Source organism: Sander lucioperca, chromosome 17 (genome assembly GCF_008315115.2).
Source record: "Sander lucioperca isolate FBNREF2018 chromosome 17, SLUC_FBN_1.2, whole genome shotgun sequence".
Lineage (NCBI taxonomy): Eukaryota > Metazoa > Chordata > Actinopteri > Perciformes > Percidae > Sander > Sander lucioperca.
In genome coordinates this window covers 6,823,820-6,848,571 of record NC_050189.1, presented here as the reverse complement: position 1 = coordinate 6,848,571, position 24,752 = coordinate 6,823,820, and the positions used below count along the sequence as shown (strand labels likewise).

At 37.6% G+C, this 24,752-nt stretch overlaps 2 protein-coding genes and 1 long non-coding RNA gene across 3 annotated transcripts in view; 1 reads left to right on the top strand and 2 right to left on the bottom strand.

Moving 5' to 3' along the window:
- Positions 1–1,013: 1,013 nt before the first annotated feature.
- si:cabz01007807.1 lies at positions 1,014–16,303 on the bottom strand. Its single transcript, XM_031304382.2, has 33 exons — positions 16,149–16,303; positions 15,920–15,994; positions 14,633–14,698; positions 14,314–14,376; positions 12,317–13,486; positions 11,994–12,119; positions 11,788–11,880; positions 11,550–11,612; positions 11,012–11,071; positions 10,812–10,847; positions 10,665–10,727; positions 10,522–10,572; positions 10,367–10,432; positions 10,047–10,118; positions 9,858–9,965; positions 9,613–9,675; positions 8,746–8,823; positions 8,478–8,546; positions 8,346–8,381; positions 8,156–8,215; positions 7,736–7,792; positions 7,399–7,497; positions 7,259–7,309; positions 7,070–7,165; positions 6,491–6,601; positions 6,293–6,379; positions 6,165–6,203; positions 5,986–6,060; positions 4,553–4,621; positions 4,378–4,417; positions 4,205–4,262; positions 3,241–3,586; positions 1,014–3,029 (listed from the first exon to the last, which is right to left on the bottom strand). The coding sequence occupies exons 1-33, from the start codon at positions 16,164–16,166 to the stop codon at positions 2,625–2,627; spliced, it is 3,969 nt and encodes a 1,322-aa protein (XP_031160242.2). The 5' UTR covers positions 16,167–16,303; the 3' UTR covers positions 1,014–2,624.
- A 1,859-nt stretch (positions 16,304–18,162) lies between these two features.
- Positions 18,163–18,812, bottom strand: LOC118493639. The gene is made up of 2 exons (XR_004895594.1): positions 18,776–18,812; positions 18,163–18,420 (listed from the first exon to the last, which is right to left on the bottom strand). It is a non-coding gene; the product is annotated as an uncharacterized LOC118493639 (long non-coding RNA).
- Positions 18,813–19,717: 905 nt separating this feature from the next.
- Positions 19,718–24,752, top strand: part of LOC116053318 (protein translocase subunit SecA-like) — a 6,314-nt gene continuing 1,279 nt past the window's right edge. Inside the window, exons 1-2 of the mRNA XM_031304371.2 lie at positions 19,718–20,036; positions 21,851–24,752. The exon at positions 21,851–24,752 is cut by the window's right edge and continues 1,279 nt beyond it. Coding sequence (XP_031160231.1) covers positions 21,863–24,752 — 2,890 coding nt within the window. The 5' untranslated portion in view covers positions 19,718–20,036; positions 21,851–21,862. The remainder of the gene's footprint in view (positions 20,037–21,850) is intronic.

Below are 24,752 nucleotides of genomic sequence, written 5' to 3'. Positions count from 1 at the left end.
TCTGGACAGACCCACAAACCAAAGTCCATTCAAATGTGGGTTATTTAATGTACTATTATGCATAACTGGCCAACCAAAACTCGTCAAGTATGAGTTGAATGCTTTTGTGACAACTTAGGTTTTACTGACAAAATCGGTTATATCATATCCATCATACAGCGATTTCTGTCAGTAGTATGTATTTTGACTGCTAGCGCCCACCCATTACTTGAAAAAGCCTGAGTGAAATCTGAGCAAGCTAAAAAAAAGTTACGATGTATTGGTAGGCTACAAGTGATGGTATGGATTGAAAAGTCTTGAAGTCGCTTTTATACAACGTGTAAGATTGCAAAAAGGTAGCAAGGTAGCAACCCATTAAATTGGCACAACTTTGAATAGCTTGTGGTGTTCTCACACAAAAGAACGTCATATGCGCTTACTAACGGCATCATACAGAGGAATGGTTGACAAAACAAACTGCTGGCAACAACACAATGGAACGAGCAGGGTGCCTACCTCAGTGTTGCGACAGAAAAACAAACTGACAAATAAAACGCTGCAACAACAGAAGGGTTAAACGAGTTCAAAAGTTGTGCAACACGGTCCTTCATTTCTCCTTCACAGACACGTCAAACCGATTTGGCAAAAACTGCGGCAGACCAGAATGTGCCTGCTTTGATTTCAGATAGTTTCAGTTTAAAAGGCGAACAATGTACTCCACACCCTAAAAGTTGTGAATAGTTAGAGACAAGCTAGCGCATGCCCATGTGCTAATTTAGATCGCCTGTTAACTGCACATGGGCGTGGCATATTGTACTCCAGGACCTAAAAAAATAATAGCCTACAGCAGGTTTCAAAAATCGAATTCTCAGAAAATTGAAAAATTCAAACCACAAAAACAGACTTGTTTAAATGGTAAAATAACATAATATAAATTCAGCAGTAGTATCCTAATGGAATATGCAGCTGCTCAATATTCAGCTCTATTTGCTTTCATAAAAAAAAAAAAAAAAAAAAAGTCTTAAACAGGGCACGTTGGCAAAGTCTTTATTCAAAGATTCATTGTTACACTAAAATATCTGAATATATACATTTTACAGATACATTCTGTTCAGGTTAAAACAATGCAGGAAGATGGACTGACAGTGTGACGTCCAACAACATAAAGGCGATAGTGTTATCTAGTAAGACCAGAGGTGGTCACTAAAATGTTGAACATTAAAACATACAATAATCTCTGTATTCACAACATATTAACATATGACTAGTTTGAAAATAGAATATTATAAAGGTTTAAATCATTCATGTACAGTGTATGGGTAAGACCCAGAGTGTCTCTAGTTTTGTATGTAGAATATATGGAGGATTGAGGAGGGATAAAATGGATTCTGCATGAAGATAAAACATGCGCACATTTTTCTATAAACAATTCTGGCAAATACATTTTTTTGTGTGCCATCATTATACATATGCCTTCAAATGCAGAAATACTTTACAAATAGAGCTGCAACCAAAAACTGTAGTCCAAAGTGTTTGTAACTGATGCACCAGCAACCAACAGCTTCAACAGTGCAGGCAGGGTCAGACTTTTGTTATTACGTCCACCCCTTGCACACCAACATAAAAACAACGATACAAAACATTCTTGCTTACTTAGATGTGTAGTTACTTGGCATTTTAAAGCAAGGCCATAGAGTGATATATTAATAAATTACCCTATATACAACATTCATTTAATTGTGAATATGTCAATATATCCTTATAAGATGACTTGTGCAGAAACAAAGTCCTGTCCATAAACTAAATACAGTAACTTTAATTTAACGAATAAAAACTATCAACATGCCAATTTAAAAAGCACATTCAAATGTTACAAACTCCATGGGGCAATGAAAGTGTGACTTTGAGTGTCATTGTAGATTCTCAATTACTAACATTTGTTTGATTATACTAATATCTGATACAGGTATGGGACAATATGATAGGAACTGCTGACAATATAATAGTGTATTACAATAGCCATTTACTTTGTGAATTTATATACATTTCCTTTGTTGAAACTGTGTCAAACTTGTTATTGAACTCATATTCTAGTCTAAGGTGCTCCTGTTTATTATTTGTCCTTCTGTAAATACAGTGGGTGGACAAATTAAACTGAAAATCAGTTCAAATGTGAAATTAAGCCATCTGTGACCACAAAGTTACATTTTGATACACCTTATATTTAAACCTTTTTACCCACCGAACATACAGTGCATACAGTGCTCAAAGATGTCTGCTTTCCTGTTATAGTAGTTAAACATCTCATAGAATAATACAAATGCAACAAGAGTAATCTACAGCCTCAAGAGCTACCAGAGTTGAATTAACACCTCTCTGCCAAAACTACAACTATCCTATCAATTGTCTAACTTCTTATAACTTCCTGAGTCTGCTGTCTTAAGCTAACGGATTTAAAAAAAACAAACAAAAAAAAAAAAAAAGATCTTATACACCCTTTTAATGTCTAAAACTGCCTATAGTTAATAGCAGGTACTGACCTACTGGGCTCATAAGTTTCCTTAAACAACAGTTACCTCATTTTGCCAGGAGAGGGGGTTGGTGGTGAATAACTACAGTCAAAGTGGCATTATGCAGGATGGTGCTCACATGTATCCAGTAGCATCCTGTAGCTCCTCTCTGATAGCATTGAGTTCCACTAGCCCATCATTGAGCACATTTGCCACCTTGTTTATTTGACCCACTACCTCTTTCTTGCAGCCTTTCTTCAACTCTCGGGTGTCCTTGATGAAGTACTTGTCAATGCCTGTGAAGAGTCCTCGGAGCGAGGCCACTGCCGCGTCCGTTAACTCCACCCCCCGCATCACGGGCGAGTCGACTAAGCTGATCATCTGGACGGCCCTGCGGATCTCCCAGTCCTCAGAATAGTGTTGGGTGCCTGTCCTGAGTAAAGGATGGCCGCGGAGTTTGTACAAGCCCTGATTGACAAAGTGGAGGACCTTCCCAATGGTCTGGAGGTGAACCTCGAAGTCCTCCAGTACTATCTCCACCTAGGGAAGAAAAGGGAACGACCACAGTCTTCGGTTAAACATTGAAAGAAATCAATGGTAAGTTCAAGCATGAGATGAAACAGTGTGTCAACCCGGGTTGCTGGTGTCAAAGTCAAGCGCTTGATCTTTATTTTTTTTTTGGTACGAACTGTTGCCAGTGAACGCACACTGCCATTTTACAATGCAAGCATCGTCTCCTATAGCAGCTTACCTTCTTCCGATCGTGCATGTTGTTAACGTTATCCGAGATGGCAGCAGAGGCTGAAGCGATTCCTCCAGCTGCGGCCACACCCACACCAACAGCGGTAACTATGAGAGAGATACCCAAGGTAAAGGGGGACAGAGCCAAACCGGTGATTGCTGTCACACCACCCACGGCTGTGGCGGTGCCACCAGTGAGGCCGGCGATCTTGGCCTTGTGATGGAACTTGTTGATGTCATCGGCGATGGCGTGGAGCATGATGACGGACTGCCAGAGGACCTCAGCTCGCTCTGTGAAGATTTTGTTGAAGACACGCAGGCCACGATGAACCTTGTCCGCTAAGATGGTGAATGACCTGGGATTTATTTGGGAGCAAACACAGTTTCAATGCAGACAGACCATATCACTGAAAATGTCAATGTTGTTTGTTTAGGTTGGTGTAGTCTCTACCCAAAACATAATGTCCCCTATGAACATAATAAATCAGACCCATTTATCAAGTTGCTTGATTAATTCAAATACACAGTATGGTACAAATTCAGCTATGGCTGCAGCTAACAATTACTTCATTATTGATTAATCTGCTGATTATTTTCTTGATTGTTTATAAATTCTTATTATTATTGTCTATAAAATGTCCAGATATAGTGAGAAGATTTTCTCAGAGCCCAAAGACAAACTGCTTCTTTTATCTGACCAATGGTCTAAAACCAAAAGATATTCAGTTCAGTATCACATATGAATAAGAAAAGCATACAATCCTCACATTTGAGGAACTAGATCCAGCAAATGTTTAGCACGTATGCTTGAAAAAATGACTGAAACAATTAATCGATTATCAAAATATTTACTGATTACGTTTCTTTTCATCTTCTACTAGATCGACTAATTGTTTCAGCTCTACATTGCCCCCTGAAATCAGTGATCACAACTCTCGAGCACAGTTATGTTTAGTGACATTAAACAGACGTACTTGGACTCATCCTCCTTTAGGACTTTGTCCTCATCGTCTGATGGCAACTCATCCCATTCTGAAATCCAATCAAGCGACAGGTGTTAATGAAGACATTGAAGACATTCAAATTTATTTTTATTGCTCAGTTTCTTCAATCGGTTACTTTAAAAATAAGTGTGACTGTGACTCACGCTCCACAGTGCCCCACCACTCCATCAAACTGTCAGTGTCCTGTGAAAAAAATAAATAAAAAAGGTTCACTCCTGAGCACGACACTACTAGAAAAGGACTTTCACTTGCATTCACAGGAGATGGATTGTGGTGAAATGGAATATTTCTGTTTAGCCAGTTGTAAGATAAACTGACCCCGTCCTCTTCCTCATCCTCCAGACCTGCTATAGCCTGTTCATCCATTTGAGCAGCCAGCCACTCCGCCTGCATGAGGGGAGAGGAAGGGGGGGGGGCGGAGATTAGTCATCAATACCAGGCATTATGCAAGACTTCCTTACACTCTGGTTGGTGAGTGTGCTATGTTGCTTAACCAGCCCAGTTACATGTCAAAGGAATGTTACCTATCAGGAATAGAGATCACTAAGCAAACAGTGGAAAACAACATTGTATAATAGTTTCTCCGTTCTCAGTTGAAATCAACAAAGTGCACCCTGGATAAATAATGTCAGATGGTCCTTTGTGCACAAGAATTGTCCAGACAAGAGTTTTTCTATTTAATCTAATACAGACTCTCAGTTTAAGGGTCTTTTTGAGGTCGAGGTGATATATAAATACTGTAAAAAAAAAAAAAAAAAAAAAAAAAAAAAAAATAAAACCGCTCAATCCACAGAGAAATGCACACAGCCCATCTTTAGAAACGGTATCTTTAAACGGGACGTCAGGACTTCTGTACAGTTGCCGCGACAGTGCCGTTACAGTCATTCCTCAACTGCAATAACGGTGCAGAGACTCCGAGAGCGCAGATGCGGAGGACCTGGGAACGCTGACCAATCAGTGCACACTGGGATTTTTGCGGGAAGGGGGTTTTAAGAGATAGGCGCTAAAAATGAGGGTGAATACAGGTATAAAGACAGTGTGAGAAAAATAGACATGTTTTATGAACATTAAAGCATGTAAACATGTTCTAGTAGAAACCCATAATACAAGTATGAACCTGAATATGAGCATAATATAGGACACTACAATCATGATTTAGTTAATAAGCTTCAGTGTAAAATAATAAAATGTATGTGGTTTTCTGGGGTGCATGTAAAAGCTTTAGGACAGTTTGTTTTGGAAAAAAATGCCATGAAAAGCTCAATTGCACTATTCCTTCCCTCTCTTCAATTGTTGTTGTATATTTCTTGTAAATTTGTAAATTCTATTGTATTGTTATACTGTATACTTAACAGTATTTTTTTATATTTTTTACTGTCCTTTCTGTTTTTATTCTTTATATGTTAAGTGAGTGTTGTACTTTGAGAGCAAAGATTAACCAGAGTCAAATTCCTTGTTTGTTTACGCAAACCTGGCTAATAAAGCTGATTCTGATTATTAGAATTTAACAAGAGTCAGGTTGGTCAGCTTTACCAGTGTGTTCCTACATCACGAGTTACATAATATTATATTATATATATTATATAAATACCAAACACTAAGTCATTTATTAGGACATTCATGCTAACCGGTTTGCACCAAAGATGAAGGTTATCTAAGGATACAAGACATCCCATTTTGATACTAATCACGGCCAAAATAACCTAGGTTTAATACCACTCAGTTTTCCACTTTGAGAGGTGCAAACGTACCTTGGCGGCCTCTGACAGGTAGTCACTTGACGTAGCTCCGGGTGAATCTTCACACTCTTGATACATGGCTTTGCCCTGGCATGACAGAGACAATAAAAAGTGAGCATGTCATTCTCTTGTTTTTGAAGATCTGACAGCAAAAATCCCTCTTTCCTCATGTGATTATTAATAAGTTTCACCTTGGGTTTTTTGAAGACTTTAAGTTTAGATGGCTTCTTCTGTTGAAAAGAAAAAAGAAACTTTGAGAATCAAGAATTAAATAACACCAAAGTAAAGCCTTAAAAAGTGACATGAGTGACAAAATTACTGGTTTGCAGGTTTCCACTTCATCTTCTTCCCTGTCATACATGACATATTTTCCTGCTTGAGTGAAGTCATCCTCAGCAAAGGGATCCTGAAAAAAATTTCAAATAAAATCAATACCACAGAAAACAATTACAATTAAGTATTCTTTTATAATAATGCCCCATTCTTATGGTTTGCCATAAATCAACAATGAACATACATTGGATGCTTGCTGAGGAATCTGGTGGTTGAATCCAATCGCTTCACTCCGTCCATAGGCTGTCTTAGATGTGTGTGGGATGGGAATAGGGCCTTTATGTTTGGAAGTTTTCTAACACAAGAAACAAAAAATGACTAAAGTATCAGATTGTGTCAGGTAAAGCTTAAGACTCCAAGCTTATGCTGTCGGGAGGAATAAAATCTAAATACATATTCTTCCCTTCTGCATACAATCTAAAGTAACTACAATCAATCACTGATGCAGAAACTTCCATTCTCACCCTCCTCAAAACTGATGCAGCACAAGTGTTTAGTGGCGGGTTAACACTTTTATTCAAAGGAGTTTTCGCCTGCTGTGAAATGTGTCATTTAGCACAATGACGCATTTGACAGCAAAAGCACTTACTACGAACATTTTCTCTTGCTAAACTAGTCTGTCAAAATGGTCGGCGCTCTGGATGCGCTGTTCATTGCATCATATGGCGTTTTGACAAAGCAGTTACACTGTGCTTCTACTCCTGCTGTTAGCTTGTTACTGGCACCATTGTTACAAAGACACTGGGTTCAGATAGAAAAATACCGGTTTGCAGTCCTCCATCCAGTAGTCATCGTCTAACTCGTTTGCCGAGAAGCTGCTCTTCTTTTTCTGATAATTGGTGTCCTCTAGCATGTCCTCCTAATTAAGTGAAAACAAATTAAAAATCCAAATGAAGTAAAACTATTTCTTTCATCTCTCATTGCCTTGCAAACGCACATTTTATAATTTTACCTTAGAGCTTCGACGACCCATGTGCAGCAGTTTCATAGTTGTTGGTTTTTTCTATTGATGAATGAAAAAAAGGCCATTAAGTGAAAACAGGTGACGAAACATTCAATAAAAAACTGAGTATTAAATGAAAAGAAAGTTACAGGATGGCAGTCTTCTATTCCATATGGCTCTTCATCTCCACTCAATTCAGCAGACCTGCGGTGTGTTTTCTGAAAGTGCTCCTCGTCCATGGAAGCAGTCTTAGAAACAGATTCAAAACAGCCGTTATTCTTGGTGAGTCAGGAGTGAAAACCATGCTGCATAGTAGCCACTGCGAAATAAAATGTCTTCTGTTTCAAAACATCTAAATCACATTTTTTTATAAATATTATTGTTATTCTTCAAGCATGAGTCAAGTCAGCAAATAGCTACAGTATATTCAAATGGATGAACATGTCAAAGAATTTATCAAATAATGGCAAAAAAGAAAAATAGTACCTTGCAAGATGAATGGAGACTGTGGCCTTTCTCCTCTACATCCACAAAAGCATCATCCTAATAGTGAAATTAGTATTATAACTTACTCAGATGTAGAAAATTGTATCAGAACAAAAGAAAGGATGGAGTTGTTTAGTGTTATGGAGTGTATTTTCTTTAAAATAAAAATAAATGTAATAACTAGTTGTCATATGCAAGCCAGCAATTCCATATATTTTCCAAAACTGTTACTCTACGCTAACTGAAAAAAAACACAACTTAAACCACAGAAATAAACCATGTCATCTCTGCAAGTAATTCACAGGAAATAATCAGACCATTCACCCTCATATTAGACAATGAGAGAATTCATTATTCATTGTCCTATGATATATGTATTGCTGTTGTTTAAATGTTAACTGAACTGTAGCTGACTGTTACCTGGGACTTCTTACGAGGTGTGTAGCCATGTGCACCCAAAACTTCATCTTGTGATTTCTCCTTAGGAGAAAAAAAAAATCTAAACGTGATACACTGCTTAGACGTCTTCAAACTATAAATACAATGTATGAGCAAAGCACACACACAGTGACTGTCCAAACTCACTAAATTCAAATGGATATAATCATACCTTTGAGCTTTTGCGAGGTGTATATCCGTTAGCTCCCTTTGGTTCAGAGAAAAAAATATTAGTGTAACACACATTCCTTAATAAAATGTGCTGGGAAAGGATGAAATATTAAGTACAGTAGATATGTGATACCTTTTCTACAGTGATGGCGTATCCTCTGTGTGGCACAAACCTGATTTTCACCCTCTTTTTTTTCTTCTTCTGGAGAGAGAAAAGATTAGATTGCCCAAATCAATGCATGCCAGATTATTTGCAGTTCTCACTTTAAATGCTCAAATGTCTTAAGTCTAAAGTAAATTAAGTTAGGTAAGTAATTGTGCCCTTTTCAACCATGATAACATCCTGGCATTTATGTGCATATTGCTATGTATCATTATTCCAAGTATAACAAAGAGCATACAAATCCATGGCGGTCAACCTCTTCATGCTGGGCTTCCAATCCCCCCTCCTCGCCAGTGCTGTCATGCAAAACTGTCCCCTGTAGACAACGAAGACACTGCTTCAGAAAGTGTATCATTGTTTACCGTTTAGGGAGACCAACATTTGTCTTTAAGAAACTAAAACGTTGACTTTGGGATTTGAATTAAAAGGACAATTCCGGCGCAAAATGAACCTAGGGGTTATTAACATATGTGTGCCGTGTCAAGTGTTCTCTGGGACATGTTTTCATAGTAATCAAATGTGTATCTAGCTTCAGCTAGCTTTAGCGTGAACCGATGATTAGCTTGCAACGCTTGTATTCGGGTCACTTGGAAAGTAAAAACAAATCACTATTTCATACCACTAACAAGGCTCAAAATAGCACAACACTTCAACAGTAGCATAATGAGGGTCCCTATATGTAAACCGAAGCATTGAGAACATTGTAAGTGTACAGACAGTTTATTAAAAAGATAGTTTAGAAAGACAGTAGCTCCCAAGACAGCGGCCGCATGTATACGAGAACGCTACGGTCTCTCTTTTCTTTTACTTTCCAAGTCCTGAATACAAGCGTTGCAAGCTAATCACCGGTTCGCGCTAAAGCTAGCTGAAGCTAGATACACATTTGATTACTATGAAAACATGTCCCAGAGAATGCTCAACACGGTACACATGTTAATAACCCCTAGGTTCATTTTGCGCCGGAATTGTCCTTTAATGCACCTCCTGCATTATGGGGAGAATTGGAGCTGTTAATGCTCAATATGAGGAAAAATAATGCTTTGAAACCTTTTTAAAAATGATCCACGTAGTTTAGTAAACACTTGGCAGACTGCAGGTACTTTACCTCTGACCATCGGCGTATGATGGAGTTTTTTTTGCCGACTTTTTTCTCATTAATGTCATCGTCCTGTTGTGGAATGACAAAGAAAACATCAAAACTGCGGCATAGAAGCAAGAAGTCACAACTTTTAGACCCACTATAGGATGGCTGTAATGGATTTAAACTTCCATGGCAGATTCAGAAGAAGATTTTTTAGGAAAACCTAAATCAATGTCCTTCAGCACACACTTGTACTTTGAATAATTCACCTTTGATTCCCGACGTAAATGTCCGTGCGTGTGCTTTCCCTCTGGCACGGAAGAAGCAATGGATGCTCTCCTTAGCAGCTGACTGACTTTGGTCTTCAAATGTTTCTTCTGTTGACAAAAGATGAAACACTATTAAACCACCACTGGTTTATTAATACTAATCATAAATAGAGAAACAAGATAACATACCTTATAGTCCATCCCATTCTGCTCCTCATCTTCATTCTCTTCTGCAGACATGTGCAGGTCTGAAAAATACTCCTGAAAAACAGAAGCAATAACTTTTAAACACATGTCGTGTCATAAACACACTGGTGTGTTCAGATGGAATGTAACAATAGTTTTTAATATTGTAGTGTAGTGCAGTATCGAATCACAGATATTGGAGAATGTAGGATGTTAGATTATATAGTCTTTATTGATCCCAAATTGGGAAATTCCATTAAGACTAGGCTTACTGGCACATGCTTACACAATTTATATTTGATTCCAGCCATCCTGATTGTTACCTTTGATGATTTACGAGAGGTGGGTAGTGTCTTGCTCCTCTCATCCTTTGTGTCATCAGGAAACTTCTGTAAGCAGAAAATCCTTACCATTATGAAGATGAACATGCAAACACAATCAGTGCAGTGAAAACGTGATTTTGCATTGCTTCACTTACATTTGACCCTCTTCTGGAAAGCATGGACAATCTAAACTTTCTGTCCTTTTTCTGTAAAACAATAAATAAATGCTTAACTATATACTTGATAACAAACATAGAATGTCTAACAGTGACTGACTAGTGAGACTGTCAGATAGTACCTTGCCGTGACTCTCAGAGTCATCCTGATCCTCGCCACTTCCTCCATCAGAGTCTGCCTTTATCGAAGAGAAAAATTAGCCTTTTTTAGCGTCTACTTTTTGCTAACAAACAAACAATGCCAACTAGAGAAATAACTTGTCTCTTACTTTCATTGATTCTCGTCGCAGTCTTAATGTTCCAGACTTGGAGAAAAAAAGAGAAAAACACACTTTAGTAGCTGAAACGTGTTTGACAGAACATTCATTTTGCATAGAGAAGGTTGCTGAGATTTCCAGGTAGCATGACAACATAGTTAGAAAGAATGTGATGAAAGAATTGCAGTTGAATTTTGAACATGTTTTCTTACTGGTTTGAAGTCAGGGTTAAGTTGAGGGCTGTCTTCAGGCCAGTCTTCAACACACTTTTCCTGTTTTGGGATTTTAGTAAAAGCAACATTTATACCGTAAAGACAAAAAAGATAATAATCCAGAACGCAATATGTACACGTTTGCCACGTCCATCCATCCAAAACTTTTTTTTTTTTTTTTTTTTTCTTTTCCCATAGGAGATATATTGGCTTGTTTTTTCTCTAATACTACAATCAAGACAACATTCCCTCTTGTATGACACATGTCAACATTAGATTGAATTCACATCACAACTGAATGATGAATGGCCTCAGCAAATGGGCCTTCCACTACTAAAGCTTGGAGAACAGCAACACGTGTACCATCCAACGTGTTCATATTATTGGGTGTAATTAACACTATCAGAATTTTAGACTTTAAATCCTTCAATTATGTTTCTTTCACTTTCTTGAAGTGACTTTTCCCCCTAATAAATGTGTCAATAGCAACTAAATATTTAGTAAATAATATTGAAAATCACTTCAACTTAAAACTCACCTGTCCAATAAACAGGATGTCCGCAAAGACGAGATAGTTCTCCGATTCAATCGGTTTACTTTCCTGTAAAAAAAGAGATATTTGAAACATGCCCACAGAAAGATGTTCCATCCTCAAACTACCTATGTATGACCTTTTGCACTGTTCCTCATCGATATTTGCACCAATATCTGAGAAAACTTTGTTAGCTAAGCAAATTAGGTCAGCTAATTAAGTCAAATCTAAACAGCATGCGTACCGGACTTTTTGTTTTGTGTTGAATAACTGGTTTTGGGACTGGTCTGAAGGCTGGTTCGGGAGCGACTTTTGGTACAGTTGCTTCAGGTTCAACCTAAACACAGTCCAAAAAAGGCAAAGACAGCAATTAAAAGCATAGCAGTTGCAGCAGCAAAGAGTTAAAGCAGAGATATAAAAACATTATGCTAAACTGTGCTCTTTGCATACAGGGTTTGCGGGTGTGGGTGGAGGTGGCCTTTCTGGTTTTGGTGGCTTTTCTAGCATGCGCAGCTTTTCTGGCTTTAGTGGTCTACTTCGAGGAAGTGGCTTTGGCGGACGTTTGAAGGTTGGCACCTGTAAGTTTGATTATAAGAAAAAAAGGTATGAAGTGCATGTCGTATAAATCAGAATATGTCTTTGAACCATTTGTCAGCGAGATGCATCCTACAGTACAGTGGGACCCTCAACAATGCACAATTTAAAGTACAATGTGTTAACATTTAATATGGATTTTATGGTTGTCCAAATATCAAATGACACTTGTTACATACATGAGTCATGTCAGCTGGAGATTGTCTGGTTGACAAGCACATATTCCTGGCCCGACTGAAGGGACTCGGCTGAAAAAGATCAGACTCTGTTCCCTGAGGATTCGTCAAGAAGATAGCATGTGGCCTGTCGGGAGACTTTGGTTGGACGGCTGCATGAGATTCCAATGGCGTTGCCTTGAAGAGATCTGGTGACGAAAGCATGTCCAACTTCATTTCTGACGGGCTGTTGAGTGAAGGTGTAGAGTATGTGGCCTTAAAGGCTGTATTGCTGTAGGTTATCCCAAATATATCCCTGCCATTAGTGTTCGAGGGAAAAGGTAGGAAGATGTCTGGAGTCCCAGGTAAAACATCTTGGAAAGGGTCGTATTGTCTTGAGGGAGTGGTACCGAACGGGTCATCCAAGCTGGAAAGGTCTTGGAATAAATCCCTTGCAATTGGGCTTGGGAATGGGTCGACTGTATTTGTAGATGAAGATGAAAATACATCCAGATTTTCCTTCCAAAAAGACATGCCAAAAAGGTCCTCTTTGGTAGCGGGATCTTGTTTGTTTTCCCTGATGTTGGAGAGTTCTCCACTTTTAGTCGGAACTGTTTGAAACAAATCTACTTCTTTGGTCGTGGCAGTATATGATGGGTTCGTCATCATTGGCCGTGGAGACTGGAACAGATTATCCTCCATGTTTGATGGAGATTTGAATGGGTCTACAAAAATACTGGAAGATTTATCAAAGGGGTTTACCTCCGTAGTGCGTTCAGTGTGAAGTAACTTCTCTCCTTCAGCAGCCTGGAAAAGATTGACGCCTTCATCTTTAAACAGGTCAGAGCTTTTTAAATGCAAGGTTTTAGAGAGGTTCTGTGTTTGAGCGGGGATTGGCTTAAATAAATCTGGTGAGTTCAGGGATACGTCATAAAAATGGCCATTTGCAGATACGTTTTGGGCCAATGTTGATGTCTGGAAACTGCCTTGCATGCCGTTGGGAGTAAGGGTCTGGAATAGGTCCTTTGGATGGTCAGAAAATTCAGCTCCATTTTCCGCAGTCTTCATTTCAGGCTGAAGATCATGAGGCGAACTCTGAAATTCAGGTGGAGGGGCAAAAACAGCATCAAGGTTTACTTCTTTTGAAGTTTGTCTCCCTACATCCTCCATTTCATGACCTTTGTTGCCAGATTCCTGATGAAAAGAATACAGGGTCTTTAGGGACATGCTCAATGAAAACAACATTACTTAGGTAATGCTGTGATCTGGTTTTAATAAACACAGCTACTTATATGTACCAAATAATATTTATAAAAAGGGTTAACTCTGGCCAACGCCCAGTGATTCCATTCTGATAAACAAAGAAAGGGAAATGTGACAGAAGAGGTGTTAGATTACACTTGGACTGTTGACAGGAAGCTCAAAACTGAGGATTTAAAAAGAACTTCCTGCCCTCCATTCTGAAAGAAATAAGACAGAATGGCACAGCAGAACATGTTGAATGATTGTTGCGGGGAGGCATGAGCAAGATATGAAATTAACTTATTGCCTCAAGGACTGCTCAAGACAAAATGGTATCTCTTTTCAAATAAGGGCAGGCACAAACAAAACTATGTATAACAAAGGCTCTCAGATATTATCTTTTTTGCTTCCCCATTGGTTAATTTCATTCAGCACATCAAAACAAACCCTAAACTCACTCCATCCCTTTCACATGCCGACATATTAATAGACTTATTCTTAGAAAACTTTAGTGCACAATCTGGTTATACAGAAACACGCCGACCTAGACATATAACAGTAACAGTTTGTCAGATTGTTCTTCAAATAACAAGAGACAGGTGTGAATTTAACCTGTGCCCCAGCAGGAAGAAGATGATTATCCCCGTCATTAACCCAAACAAAACATATTCATGGAGAGAAGCGTGGGAAGACACGTCATGCTTTTAATGCATTCTGATTTGCTGTGATATTAAAGCCATGTGTTCCTTGTCAGAAAGGTAAACAAAACAGTCTCTAACCTGTTTGTTTCGAGACTGGTTCACAGATGATCCACTGGAGTCAGAGGTTGATGAAACAAGAGACTTAGAGGGAAAGAGATAAAGACAAATATAGTATCATAAGGAAGCTAATTTAAATGTCCCTTTTAAAATAATAGTTATCCAGGATTGTAGAAAGGGAAGAAGTCAAATGTACTCTCTTACTGTATTTAGGCTGGGTGGGTGCATGTTTGAGATGTAAAAAACAAAGTGGATGGATGTGACAGTTTGTAATTGTTGTTCTGCATGTGTGTGTGTGTGTGTGTGTGTGTGTGTGTGTGTGTGTGTGTGTGTGTCTCACCTGGTATTGATTATGGAAAGGGCTTTTGGAAACTTTCTTTAGCAAATTCTGTAGCGTCCCAATACTCTGAAGAAAAGACACCATCATCATCATCATCATCAGCTACCTACTTTTTACTGTTGCAAGTGAGCTTATCGGTCAACAAAAAAATCTGTTTTGTTCATCTCGTACCTTAGTGAAAGAAATATCAAATATATAAAAAGAAACTAAGAAAAAATAAGTAAAATATGGTTGGATACCTGAAATATTAATGAGACTGGCTGGATACCACGCTAAAAAAGGATAAACAGAGCTCCAATTCCAGTATGCAGGTACTTTTCTATTGTTTTATAATAAGTTAAGATTAGATATGTTTAAAGAAAATATTATACTTACTGCCTAATGCTGCAGTAAATCACTAAGATATTGTCTGATCGTTCCCATCTTCAGAGTTCTTAGTAGCCTACAGAAAGTAGCCTACGTTATTTTTAGATATTGGTTGTAATCAGGGTTCAAAATTAACTTTTTTGTCCTCCAGCAAAATGGATAGTGAATGTTGAAATTTTAACAGCCACTCAATAGATTGCCATTGTATTTTTGGCTGGTGAGTGAAGCAAATCTATAACCCAATTGCATATTTTACCAGCATTTGGCTAGTAGATGGTGCTAATTTTGAACCCTGGTTGTAATCCTTTTTGTGAGACTATACTGCAAAGGGTACCTGTTTTAATTTTTATTTTTTATTTTTTTAAATAGTCAACATACATGAAGTAGTTAGCTATAGCATCTACATTAAAGTCAAACTCAACATGTTCACTCAAAGGTTCTACAGAGTGAGAACATTGATGCTTTTCCATTAAATAAGTTGTTCAATTATGGAATTATTTGTAATTGAGAATATATATATATATATAAAAAAAAATGGTGTCTGTAGTCTGACAAGAAAGCACAGAAAAGCCACACGATGAGGTCAAACCAGTGGGACGAGAGCATATTCTTTCTGCTCTGTATTGTTAAATCACAGACATGATACAGTGCAGAAGACATTTAGCTACATCATCATGACACTGGATTTACTCAGTGTGTTAACCTTGACACAAACAGGCCTACATACCAGCCATAGTTGCTAAAAAAATAATTGTTTACCTGTTTGAGGATAAAATGTTAAATATGAAATATGTGGAAGAGGAGGATGGAATTTAGTGCAGTGTTTGCTCCCATATTTGCGAATCAAACACACACACACACACACACACACAATTTAAAACTACATCTTTTCCACCACAGACTCAATTTACAAGTACTCACAGGTCGTCTTTCCCCAGCTGCACTTTCTGCTGCTGCTGCACTCCATCCATTGTCGACCGCCCCCACCTCATTCTCCTAAACATTTAAATTAATAAAATAAAAACCATGAAGCCATGTCTCAAACACTTTTGCCAAACAATTTAAAACCAATTCTTCTTCTCCTGAAACATTAAAATTAGCTTGCATCAAACGCACACTTTTCAAGAGATAGTTTGAACTCCGGACTTACCGTTCCATCTCCTGTCATGATCAGTAAAGTTGGTTAAAAATTAAATCCTGAATTAAAACCACATTATTTTCTCTACGGGCGAGATTTATGGATGATAAACGATGATAACGTTTCCTTTGCGTTTGACACGACTCACGTTGGTAATTATCTTACACCTGCTGTCAGCCGCGAGTTATACATCCTTGTAATAAAGATTTCAAAATAAAAGGCTGTACCCGTGCATGCTCAGTGTCGCTCGCTGAAAACAAATGCTGCGATTAAAATGGACCTATTTGAGTCATAACATTTAAATGTTATTTTGCATTATCATGCAATTTTCTTGCTCAGAACACTATGGAATCGCTGCACACAATCATTACCTTTTTTCTTCATTTTCTTTAATTTATTTGATGCAAATGTGATCTACAAAATAATTACAGAATTAACAATATTACCAAAATCAGGAGGTAGACACTCGTAGCCTACCTAGAACAGCATCACTAGTCAAATTTACAACTTGACAATAATAGAACATAAATTAGCCTGCAGATTTGGGAAGTTTAAAGGGATAATTTTAAGAAGCAACCAGTTAACATTTTACAGTTATTAGTGTTTTCGGAGGTTATACCAAGTTTAAATTCAATTTGGTTACTGTCGACTTTTAGCCACCATCCGCCCACATTTGAAAACTGGAGGGGAGAAGATTAATCTTCCATTATTTTAACATCTTCACGTAGGCATACACTTTAACTAGTAATTTATTATTTTTTTTAATTGATATATTTTGCACTACTATTTTGAAGGCAAATTCACATTACTTCCGGTCTCTTTCTTACAGCGTGGGTTTGACACAAGTCGGCACCTTTCCACCTACTGTCTTCATCTCAATGCAAACCGACCGGTTGTCCTCGCCCAGTTTAACAGGGCGGTGTTGTCCAGCTCTGTTGATGTCCTGAAGCTCTGTGCTGACAGATGAGGAAACTCTGCAGTGTTCTAATTATTGTCTGACACTTAGACTGCAGCGATACAAAAGCTTCTTAAAGTGTGACTAATAACATAAACGCAAACATTGTATTCCTTAATCCATTCCAGAAATGCAGCCTTAAAACATTTTCTACATGTATAAAAAAAACGAGAGAAGCAATAAGATCATGTATCCATTTAATGGGCCACATCTAACAATTTGGCAATTTCATCTCACACTTTAGCTCTACAATTATGTTTTCCTTATAGGCCTTTACTGAAAGTCTGAGTACACCCTGCAGAAAACGCACACAAAAAAATCCCAAAATGGGATTGCATCTTAAAATTTAGCTAAAACTAAATGATTGTTCAAGTGGGGATTAGAATCAGCCCATGCAAACAACACTTTGGGTAAAAATGGCTGGAACAACAACGTTGAAAAGTTTTGATCCCAAAATCAGGTTTGTCCTGTTACACCAGAGGTGTGGCCTTGGGCATCTGATGTAGATCATTTTAAAACCAAGCTGTGATATAACTGGTAGGGATGTAGGCAAATCTTGGGTCCTGAATAAAAAAAGATTATCATATTGTTACAAAACATACTCTCATGTACAGCAGCTGAACAGTCAGTGAGAGAATGTAGCCTACTGAATTTTAAGAAATGGTGACTGCACAGAAACCTGGCTTTATAGTTAGTTCTAACCCGTTATTATGCATCATACATACTGTGTACATATATATATATATATATATATATATATATATATATATATATACATATCATTGAATAAGAGCAGCATGCAAACTGTCTTTACAGTTTTTCTGAATTGCTAAAACACAATTACTGAAAATTGCTCCATTTTCTGAAAACATTAAACACAAAACCTCATCTTCAAGCACTATTTACAAAACCTCGGACTCCTCTTGCAAAATGGAACTTTCGCCTCAGTTTTACCTGTGTTCAAAATCAAACAGTGCTCTCAAATCATAAACAAAGTGATCAAAATGATATACACTATCAAGCAGTAAACAATACACCAAAAAAATAGAAAACACATTGTTCAAAACATAAAGTTCTCAGGGAGAAGTATATTTTTAATCTTAAAACAAATTTCCTATTTTTTCGTCATTGTCTTTTGATGAACGAAAACATGGTCTATCATAGTAGCTCAAAATTGATCAGAAATTACTACTCTGCTTTGCCCTTTGCAATTTTTTTTTGTTCTTCCTCCTCCTTGTACCCCTATTTTTACAGTAATGTACCCTGCATCTCACAAACTTGTCCTTTGTCTCTGTGATACTGTAATTCTTGTTCTTTGTTGATATGAACCTGCAACCAGTCAAAATCTATTGAGCAGTCAGTACTGTTGGAAAGCACAATGTTCACGGCCATACAATTTGTTCATTGTACAGTATGCAGCCTACAATGCACTGTACTACAGTATACAATACTAAAAGGGACAAAAATCAAAGGAGTAAACATGTGATCAATGTGCTTCTTCTCGTCTTTGGGCTGGGTCAGGCCAGAGCACTTTGTCGACATCACAAGCAATATTGTCCTTCCAGAGGCAACGGGGGAAGAAGCCTCTTGTGTTCCGTATCCAGCCCTGACACCTCGCATAAGCACTCGTCCTCGTCCTCTCACATTGTTTCTTCTATCCATTCTCAGACTTTCTCCTTCCCACCTTCAACAACCTGTTTGCTCTCTGAACTGGCTTATATTTGTTGTGTCACATCATTTGAAACAAGTGAAATCAATTTTGAGTGGTTGTGTTCAATAAATGACATGTGTTCTCTATTTGTATTTGATTGTTGACACTTGTGTTTACCAGTATGGATGACATGTGCATTAGAGTGCAGAATGTGTTTGAGAATGAGAATGTGTTTAGAGTTTTGCCGAAAAGTCTAAGTGAGATCTGCAAATTGTGTTTTACCATGTGAAATGGTTTAAGGTATGCACAATTAGCTAAAAGAGTTCAGGCAACTGAGAACTTTGTTCAGCCAATGGGTTTTAGTGTTTTAGCAATTGAGAAAAACTGTAAATGTTTTTCACAGCTGTTGACTATAGTACATAGACAGTGTTGTGACATTATTTGTCCAGCAGATGGGAGAAGCTCATCAAACACTGTAAATTACAAGGCTATCATGAGAATCTGCTTTTGTTTCAGGATAAGTAGACATTTTGATTGTAACATATTCTATTACAGTTACATGATATAATACCTGATTAAAACAGTTAGCACCAATGTAATTCAAAGCTCAAACTCAATATGATTTTCTGAATTCTTTAAGTTTTTGCTTTGGGAAGTTTAATGACTTTCAAAAAACACTAGGGACCTTTAACTAAGAACACTTTAACCTTAGTTAAAGACTTCTGAAACAATTTTATACATACTGTTTTATTAATTTGAATACAGGAATAAAGAAAAGCTCCTAAATTAAAATAATAGAGGAATGTTGACTTATATACTACGCTATAGCCCATGTAAAACAAGGCTGATCCAAAATTCATTTAAAAGCATTTACATTGAAATAAATATCAAGTGTATGGTGATCCGTTGTCATAACATTTTCATCAGAATGTTTTAGGTGTCACAGGTCAATGTCACCTGAGCACACAATATGCTTCCAAGAAGTTGTGCGATTGTGAAGAAAGTGAAAGAAAAACCATGTTGGAACCGCTCGGGCATTTAGGGGAATTCAATAGTGTGTTTTCATTTATGGTTGTCACTCATAGGCTACTAGTTCATTGAGCTGTGTAAAAAGGGGGAAACTTAGTTTACAGTAAGTCCAACAAATAAATCAAAAGTATGGCAAGAAATCCCCTTGGGGCGGTGCCCGAAAAAAGAACAAGAACAAAAGATTTAAAAGAAAGAAAGAAATGCTCGGGCTTCAGATCATCTCCGGCGTTTTAAAGACACACATCACTTCTCATCCTGTTAACAGGTGAGTATCAGATTACTAAAACAATACATAACATACATGCATTAATAACAAAAAGAGCTACATAATACAATGTGTGTAGGTGTTTTGCTGCGTATTTGTGAATATTTGATAGAGTAATAATACTGTTCAGCTTAGAGAATAGAAACCACAGAAGTGTATTGCTGCCATGCCAGAAAAAGAAAAATGAATCAGTATCACGATTCCCTTGCCAAAGCTGATTTAATTATCATCTGTCTCAGTGAAGAAGGTAAACACAGGGTTGATTGATATTTATATGTAAGTGTTACCAGCTTCCACTAAGATGATCTTGCAATCAAAATAAACTATATACAGGTGAAAGTGAAACTCTGTGTTTATATCAATGAAGCCATGGTGCTCAAACCAAACGTCATCAAAGTTAATGGACAATGTTTCCCTGATGTCAAATTTTTAACATTAAGATGAACATTTCTCCCGATGCAAATTCAAAAAATAAGGAATGAGTTACTGTTTTTGTTTTGTCTTTCTTGTGTAGCACACGTAGACGACAACTGCATTTTGTTGTTCAACCCTGTCGTAGAATGACAATACAATGAAACTAACCTGTTTTAAACTTTACTTGCTACAGCATTAGAATTGAAAATTGTATGAATGTGTTTCTAATTATTATATGTTGTAACATAAAAAACTTTTCTTGTTATAACAATACACTATCTCGTTAGAACATGAAACATTTCATAATGTGATTACTTATTGTTATAAAATATTTGTCGTTACAAAGTGATACGTTTTTATGTAATAATTACATAATAATGTGAAAGTATCTTGTTAAAATGTGAAAAACATGTCATAACGTGATACTGATCCGTTTTTCTTTTTGTGACGTAGCAGCAATATGCTGCCATAAAAACAAAACTGCTAAATATAAATTGTGAACGTAACCTTTATCATATAAATTAGTAAAATGTGTAATAATTAAAGCTTTAGTGCGTAACTTTTTGATATTAATGAACATCCGTTACATTCAGGCCGTTGCCAAGTGAGATGCTACAAAGCTAATTAAGACTATCAGCTCCACACAATTCTCTCTGTATTTCTAAGTATGGCTGTGTTTACAAAATGGTGTCGTCCGGCCGGCAAATTTCCCGCACAGAAACTCAAGTGAACATAATGACCTCTTCTGTTTACTTTCTTTATTGAGACAGATAAAAATGAAAACACTCAGCTCAGGGAAGAGATACAGGACAAGAGGAGGAGACTGAGAAAAAAAGAAAGAGAGAAGGTGATAGAGATGAGAGAGGAAGAGGTTCTGCCCACTGTGTGCAGGATAGGATTAGCATTATGTCTCTGTGCTGGTGTACATATATATAATGCATTGCCTATTTCTCACCTCAAATGTTTTCAGAAACATCGCAATGCGAGAGATAAGCAATGCAGTAATAGAATCTTGATTTATATTTGATCAGTGATGCTTAGTTTTACAGTTGGACTGCAGTTTACAAGCAGTGACACTGCATAAGATCCTCAGCTCTCATCTTTAAGATGGTGGAATCTTTAAATTACCATTAGGAACACACATGATGTTTTTATAGTGAGAGTTTCCGCTTCCGTTTTTATTATATATATATAAACACATATATATATATATATATATATATATATATATATATATATATATATATATATATATATATATATATATATATATATATATATATATATATATATATTTTTTTTTATGACTTATATATATATAAAAGTTTCCTACTGAAACTTAAAGAAAGAATCTCAAAATTCTAATTCTTTCCATTTCTGTTTTCCATAATGTTTGACAGTTTTCCCACAAAATGGAGGAAGTTGAAGAATTGCTTAACAGACTCAAAACTACACTCATTGCTCACAGTTACTTGACCGCCAAAAATAATGAAGAGCTTCTTCTCAACAAGCTGCAAGGACTGGTTACAAATATCAAATGGAGCCCGGTGGATGCCGCTGACTTGTTCGATGTTCTTCTAAAGCGATTTGAGTCAACAACAACTGACAGATCACATCTCCTCTCATGGATGTTAAACATGTTGCACTGTATAGAGATTAATTACATCACTCCCAGTTGGAGACGTCAACAAGGAAAGACACTTATTGAGTTGGTCCGAGACAGGACTGTAACAGATGAAGACCTCAAGAAATATTTAGCCGATGACACAGAAAAGCAACTGGATGAAATTCTTGAGGAAATCCGCCATCAGAAGTTAAACCAAATTGATGAAACGCTTTTAGATGACGTGAAAGACATTGTATCATCAGTCATTAAAGATCTTTCTTCACACAAGCATGGATCACAGCAGAGTGGCTTGAAAAAAGACTTGCTAAGGATCTGTCAGGCAGCGGAAGAAACTCACTTCAGACCACGACTGACACAGATGGTGAGCTGGTGTATTATGGCTCTTTCCAAAACAGGGCAGCTAATTCAGGTTGGTACTGGAGAGGGGAAGTCATGTATCGTGGCAATGTTTGCAGCTTTTCGAGCTATGAGAGGAGAAAAGGTAGACATCATGTCCAGCTCATCAGTTCTTGCACAAAGAGATTTGGATGAATGGCGAAACTTTTATAACATTTTGAAAATCAGTGTCAGCTGCAACATCAACAAACAAGACAAAGACTCAAAAGAATGCTATAAGTGTCAAGTTGTTTATGGTACTGTGGAAGAGTTTGCTGGAGACTGGCTCCGGCACCACTTTCATAGGATGAACATATTTGGGCAAAGAACATTCCAGTGTGCAATTGTGGATGAAGTGGATTCTTTGATGCTAGATAAGGGTCATCATGTGGTCTATTTAAGTAGTGATATGCCTGCTTTGCAACATCTCAATCCACTCTTGGCACTCATATGGTCCACTGTTAATAAGTACACAAAGATAGGCACAAAGACAACTGTGGGGCAAACATACCCCTTCCCTCATGTTGTCCTCGAAAACATAAAGGGCAAAGATGTCGATGAGTTCAGCATCCTTCAAATGGCCGAAGACACAGGTATACTGGCAAAAGGTTCAGTTAATGACCTTAAAAGGAACCCGAGCCTTTTAACTGAAAAAACTGCAAGTGTTACTGCTAACCAGCTGGCAAAGTTCTTTGAGGCAGTAGAGAGGAGATTCCCCTCTTGCCAGTTTGCTCTGCACTGCATAAACAATGATGGAGCAATAGAGGAACTGAACAAGGGACCACAAAAAGAAACGGCTGAAAGGCAGAGAGTGCCACTGCTTTTAATTAATGGAGGCTTCTGTCAGTACATGTATTCTGATGAAAACAGTATACAGAGAGCTGTGCAAGCAGAAATAGAACATGCTCTGCATTTCACACCATGCCAACTGAGCCAAGATACATTTAGCTGCTATGTGCCGGGCTTCCTTTCAGATCTGGTCAAATTAAAATTAAAGGTTTGGATTGAAAATGCATTATACGCACAAACCATGAGAATGGATCATGAATATATCATGGAGGAACATGGGATAGTGCCTGTTGACTACAGCTGCACAGGTGTTGTTGAAAACAACATGAAATGGACAGATGGGCTACAGCAGTTTCTTGAAATGAAACATGAATGCAAGCTGAGTGACATGACAGCCATCACAAACTATATGTCCAATGTTGGCTTGCTTCAAAAGTATGGAAATCAGATATTTGGAATCTCTGGGACTCTTGGACAACAAACAGAGAATGAGACGTTGCAGAAAATCTATGAAGGTATCAAGACCTGTCGGATACCTTCATTCAAACGCAGAAAGCTGTTTGAGGTTGAAGGAGTGATTGTAGGTGATGAAAAAGACTGGATTGAGAAAATCTGCAATGTTGTCACTGCAAAAACCAACCTTACTCCATATAGGGCTCAAAGAGCTGTGTTGGTCATCTGTGAGACCATCAAACGAGCAAAGGTTGTCCATCATGCGCTAGAAGATAAAGTCCTGAACAAGAAGCTTTACATAAGCAACAACATGGACAATACTGCAATCTTTGCCAAGAAGCTTGAAGCAGGAGAAGTCATTATAGCAACAAATCTTGCAGGTCGTGGGACAGACCTTAAGGTTTCTGACCAGGTAAAGAGAGATGGAGGTTTGTTCGTTGTGCAGACCTTTCTGCCAAAGAATGCTCGTGTGGAGGCCCAGGCATTTGGCCGTACTGCTAGACAAGGATCTCCTGGGTCTGCTCAACTCATTATCTGCCCCAGCCATCTGACAAAGTTACTTCAATTGCTGGCTTTAATAGGCAAACATCGATCTTTATTGGAAAATATATTTAATGACATGCTAGTTTATCGACATCTTTTTGTGGTGCAATTTAGATTGTATCAAAAAAGCCTCAGCAATGAAGTATCTAAATCTTTGGCTTTGAAAGTGTTGACAAAAACCTCTGATTTGGGAATAAAGACACTTAAAGATGCCAGAAATGACTCTGTGGAACAAACACTAGCTAGCTACTTGGAGTGTGACATCCCAAAGATTAAGAAGGAGGAAGAGCTCTTCAGTCAGTATCTTAATACACTAGATGAAGTGTACAAAAGCAGTAACAAGCCAGCAGATTCATATTTGTCTGCGCTGAATGAATTCTGGGGTATGTGGCTACTCACAAACTTCAGTGAGAATGATTCTATCATGGACTTAAAAAACAAACTAAATAAAGACCTGGAAACAGCAAGGGACAAACTCAGACAGAAACAATCACCCTCATCCAACCTGCACTACT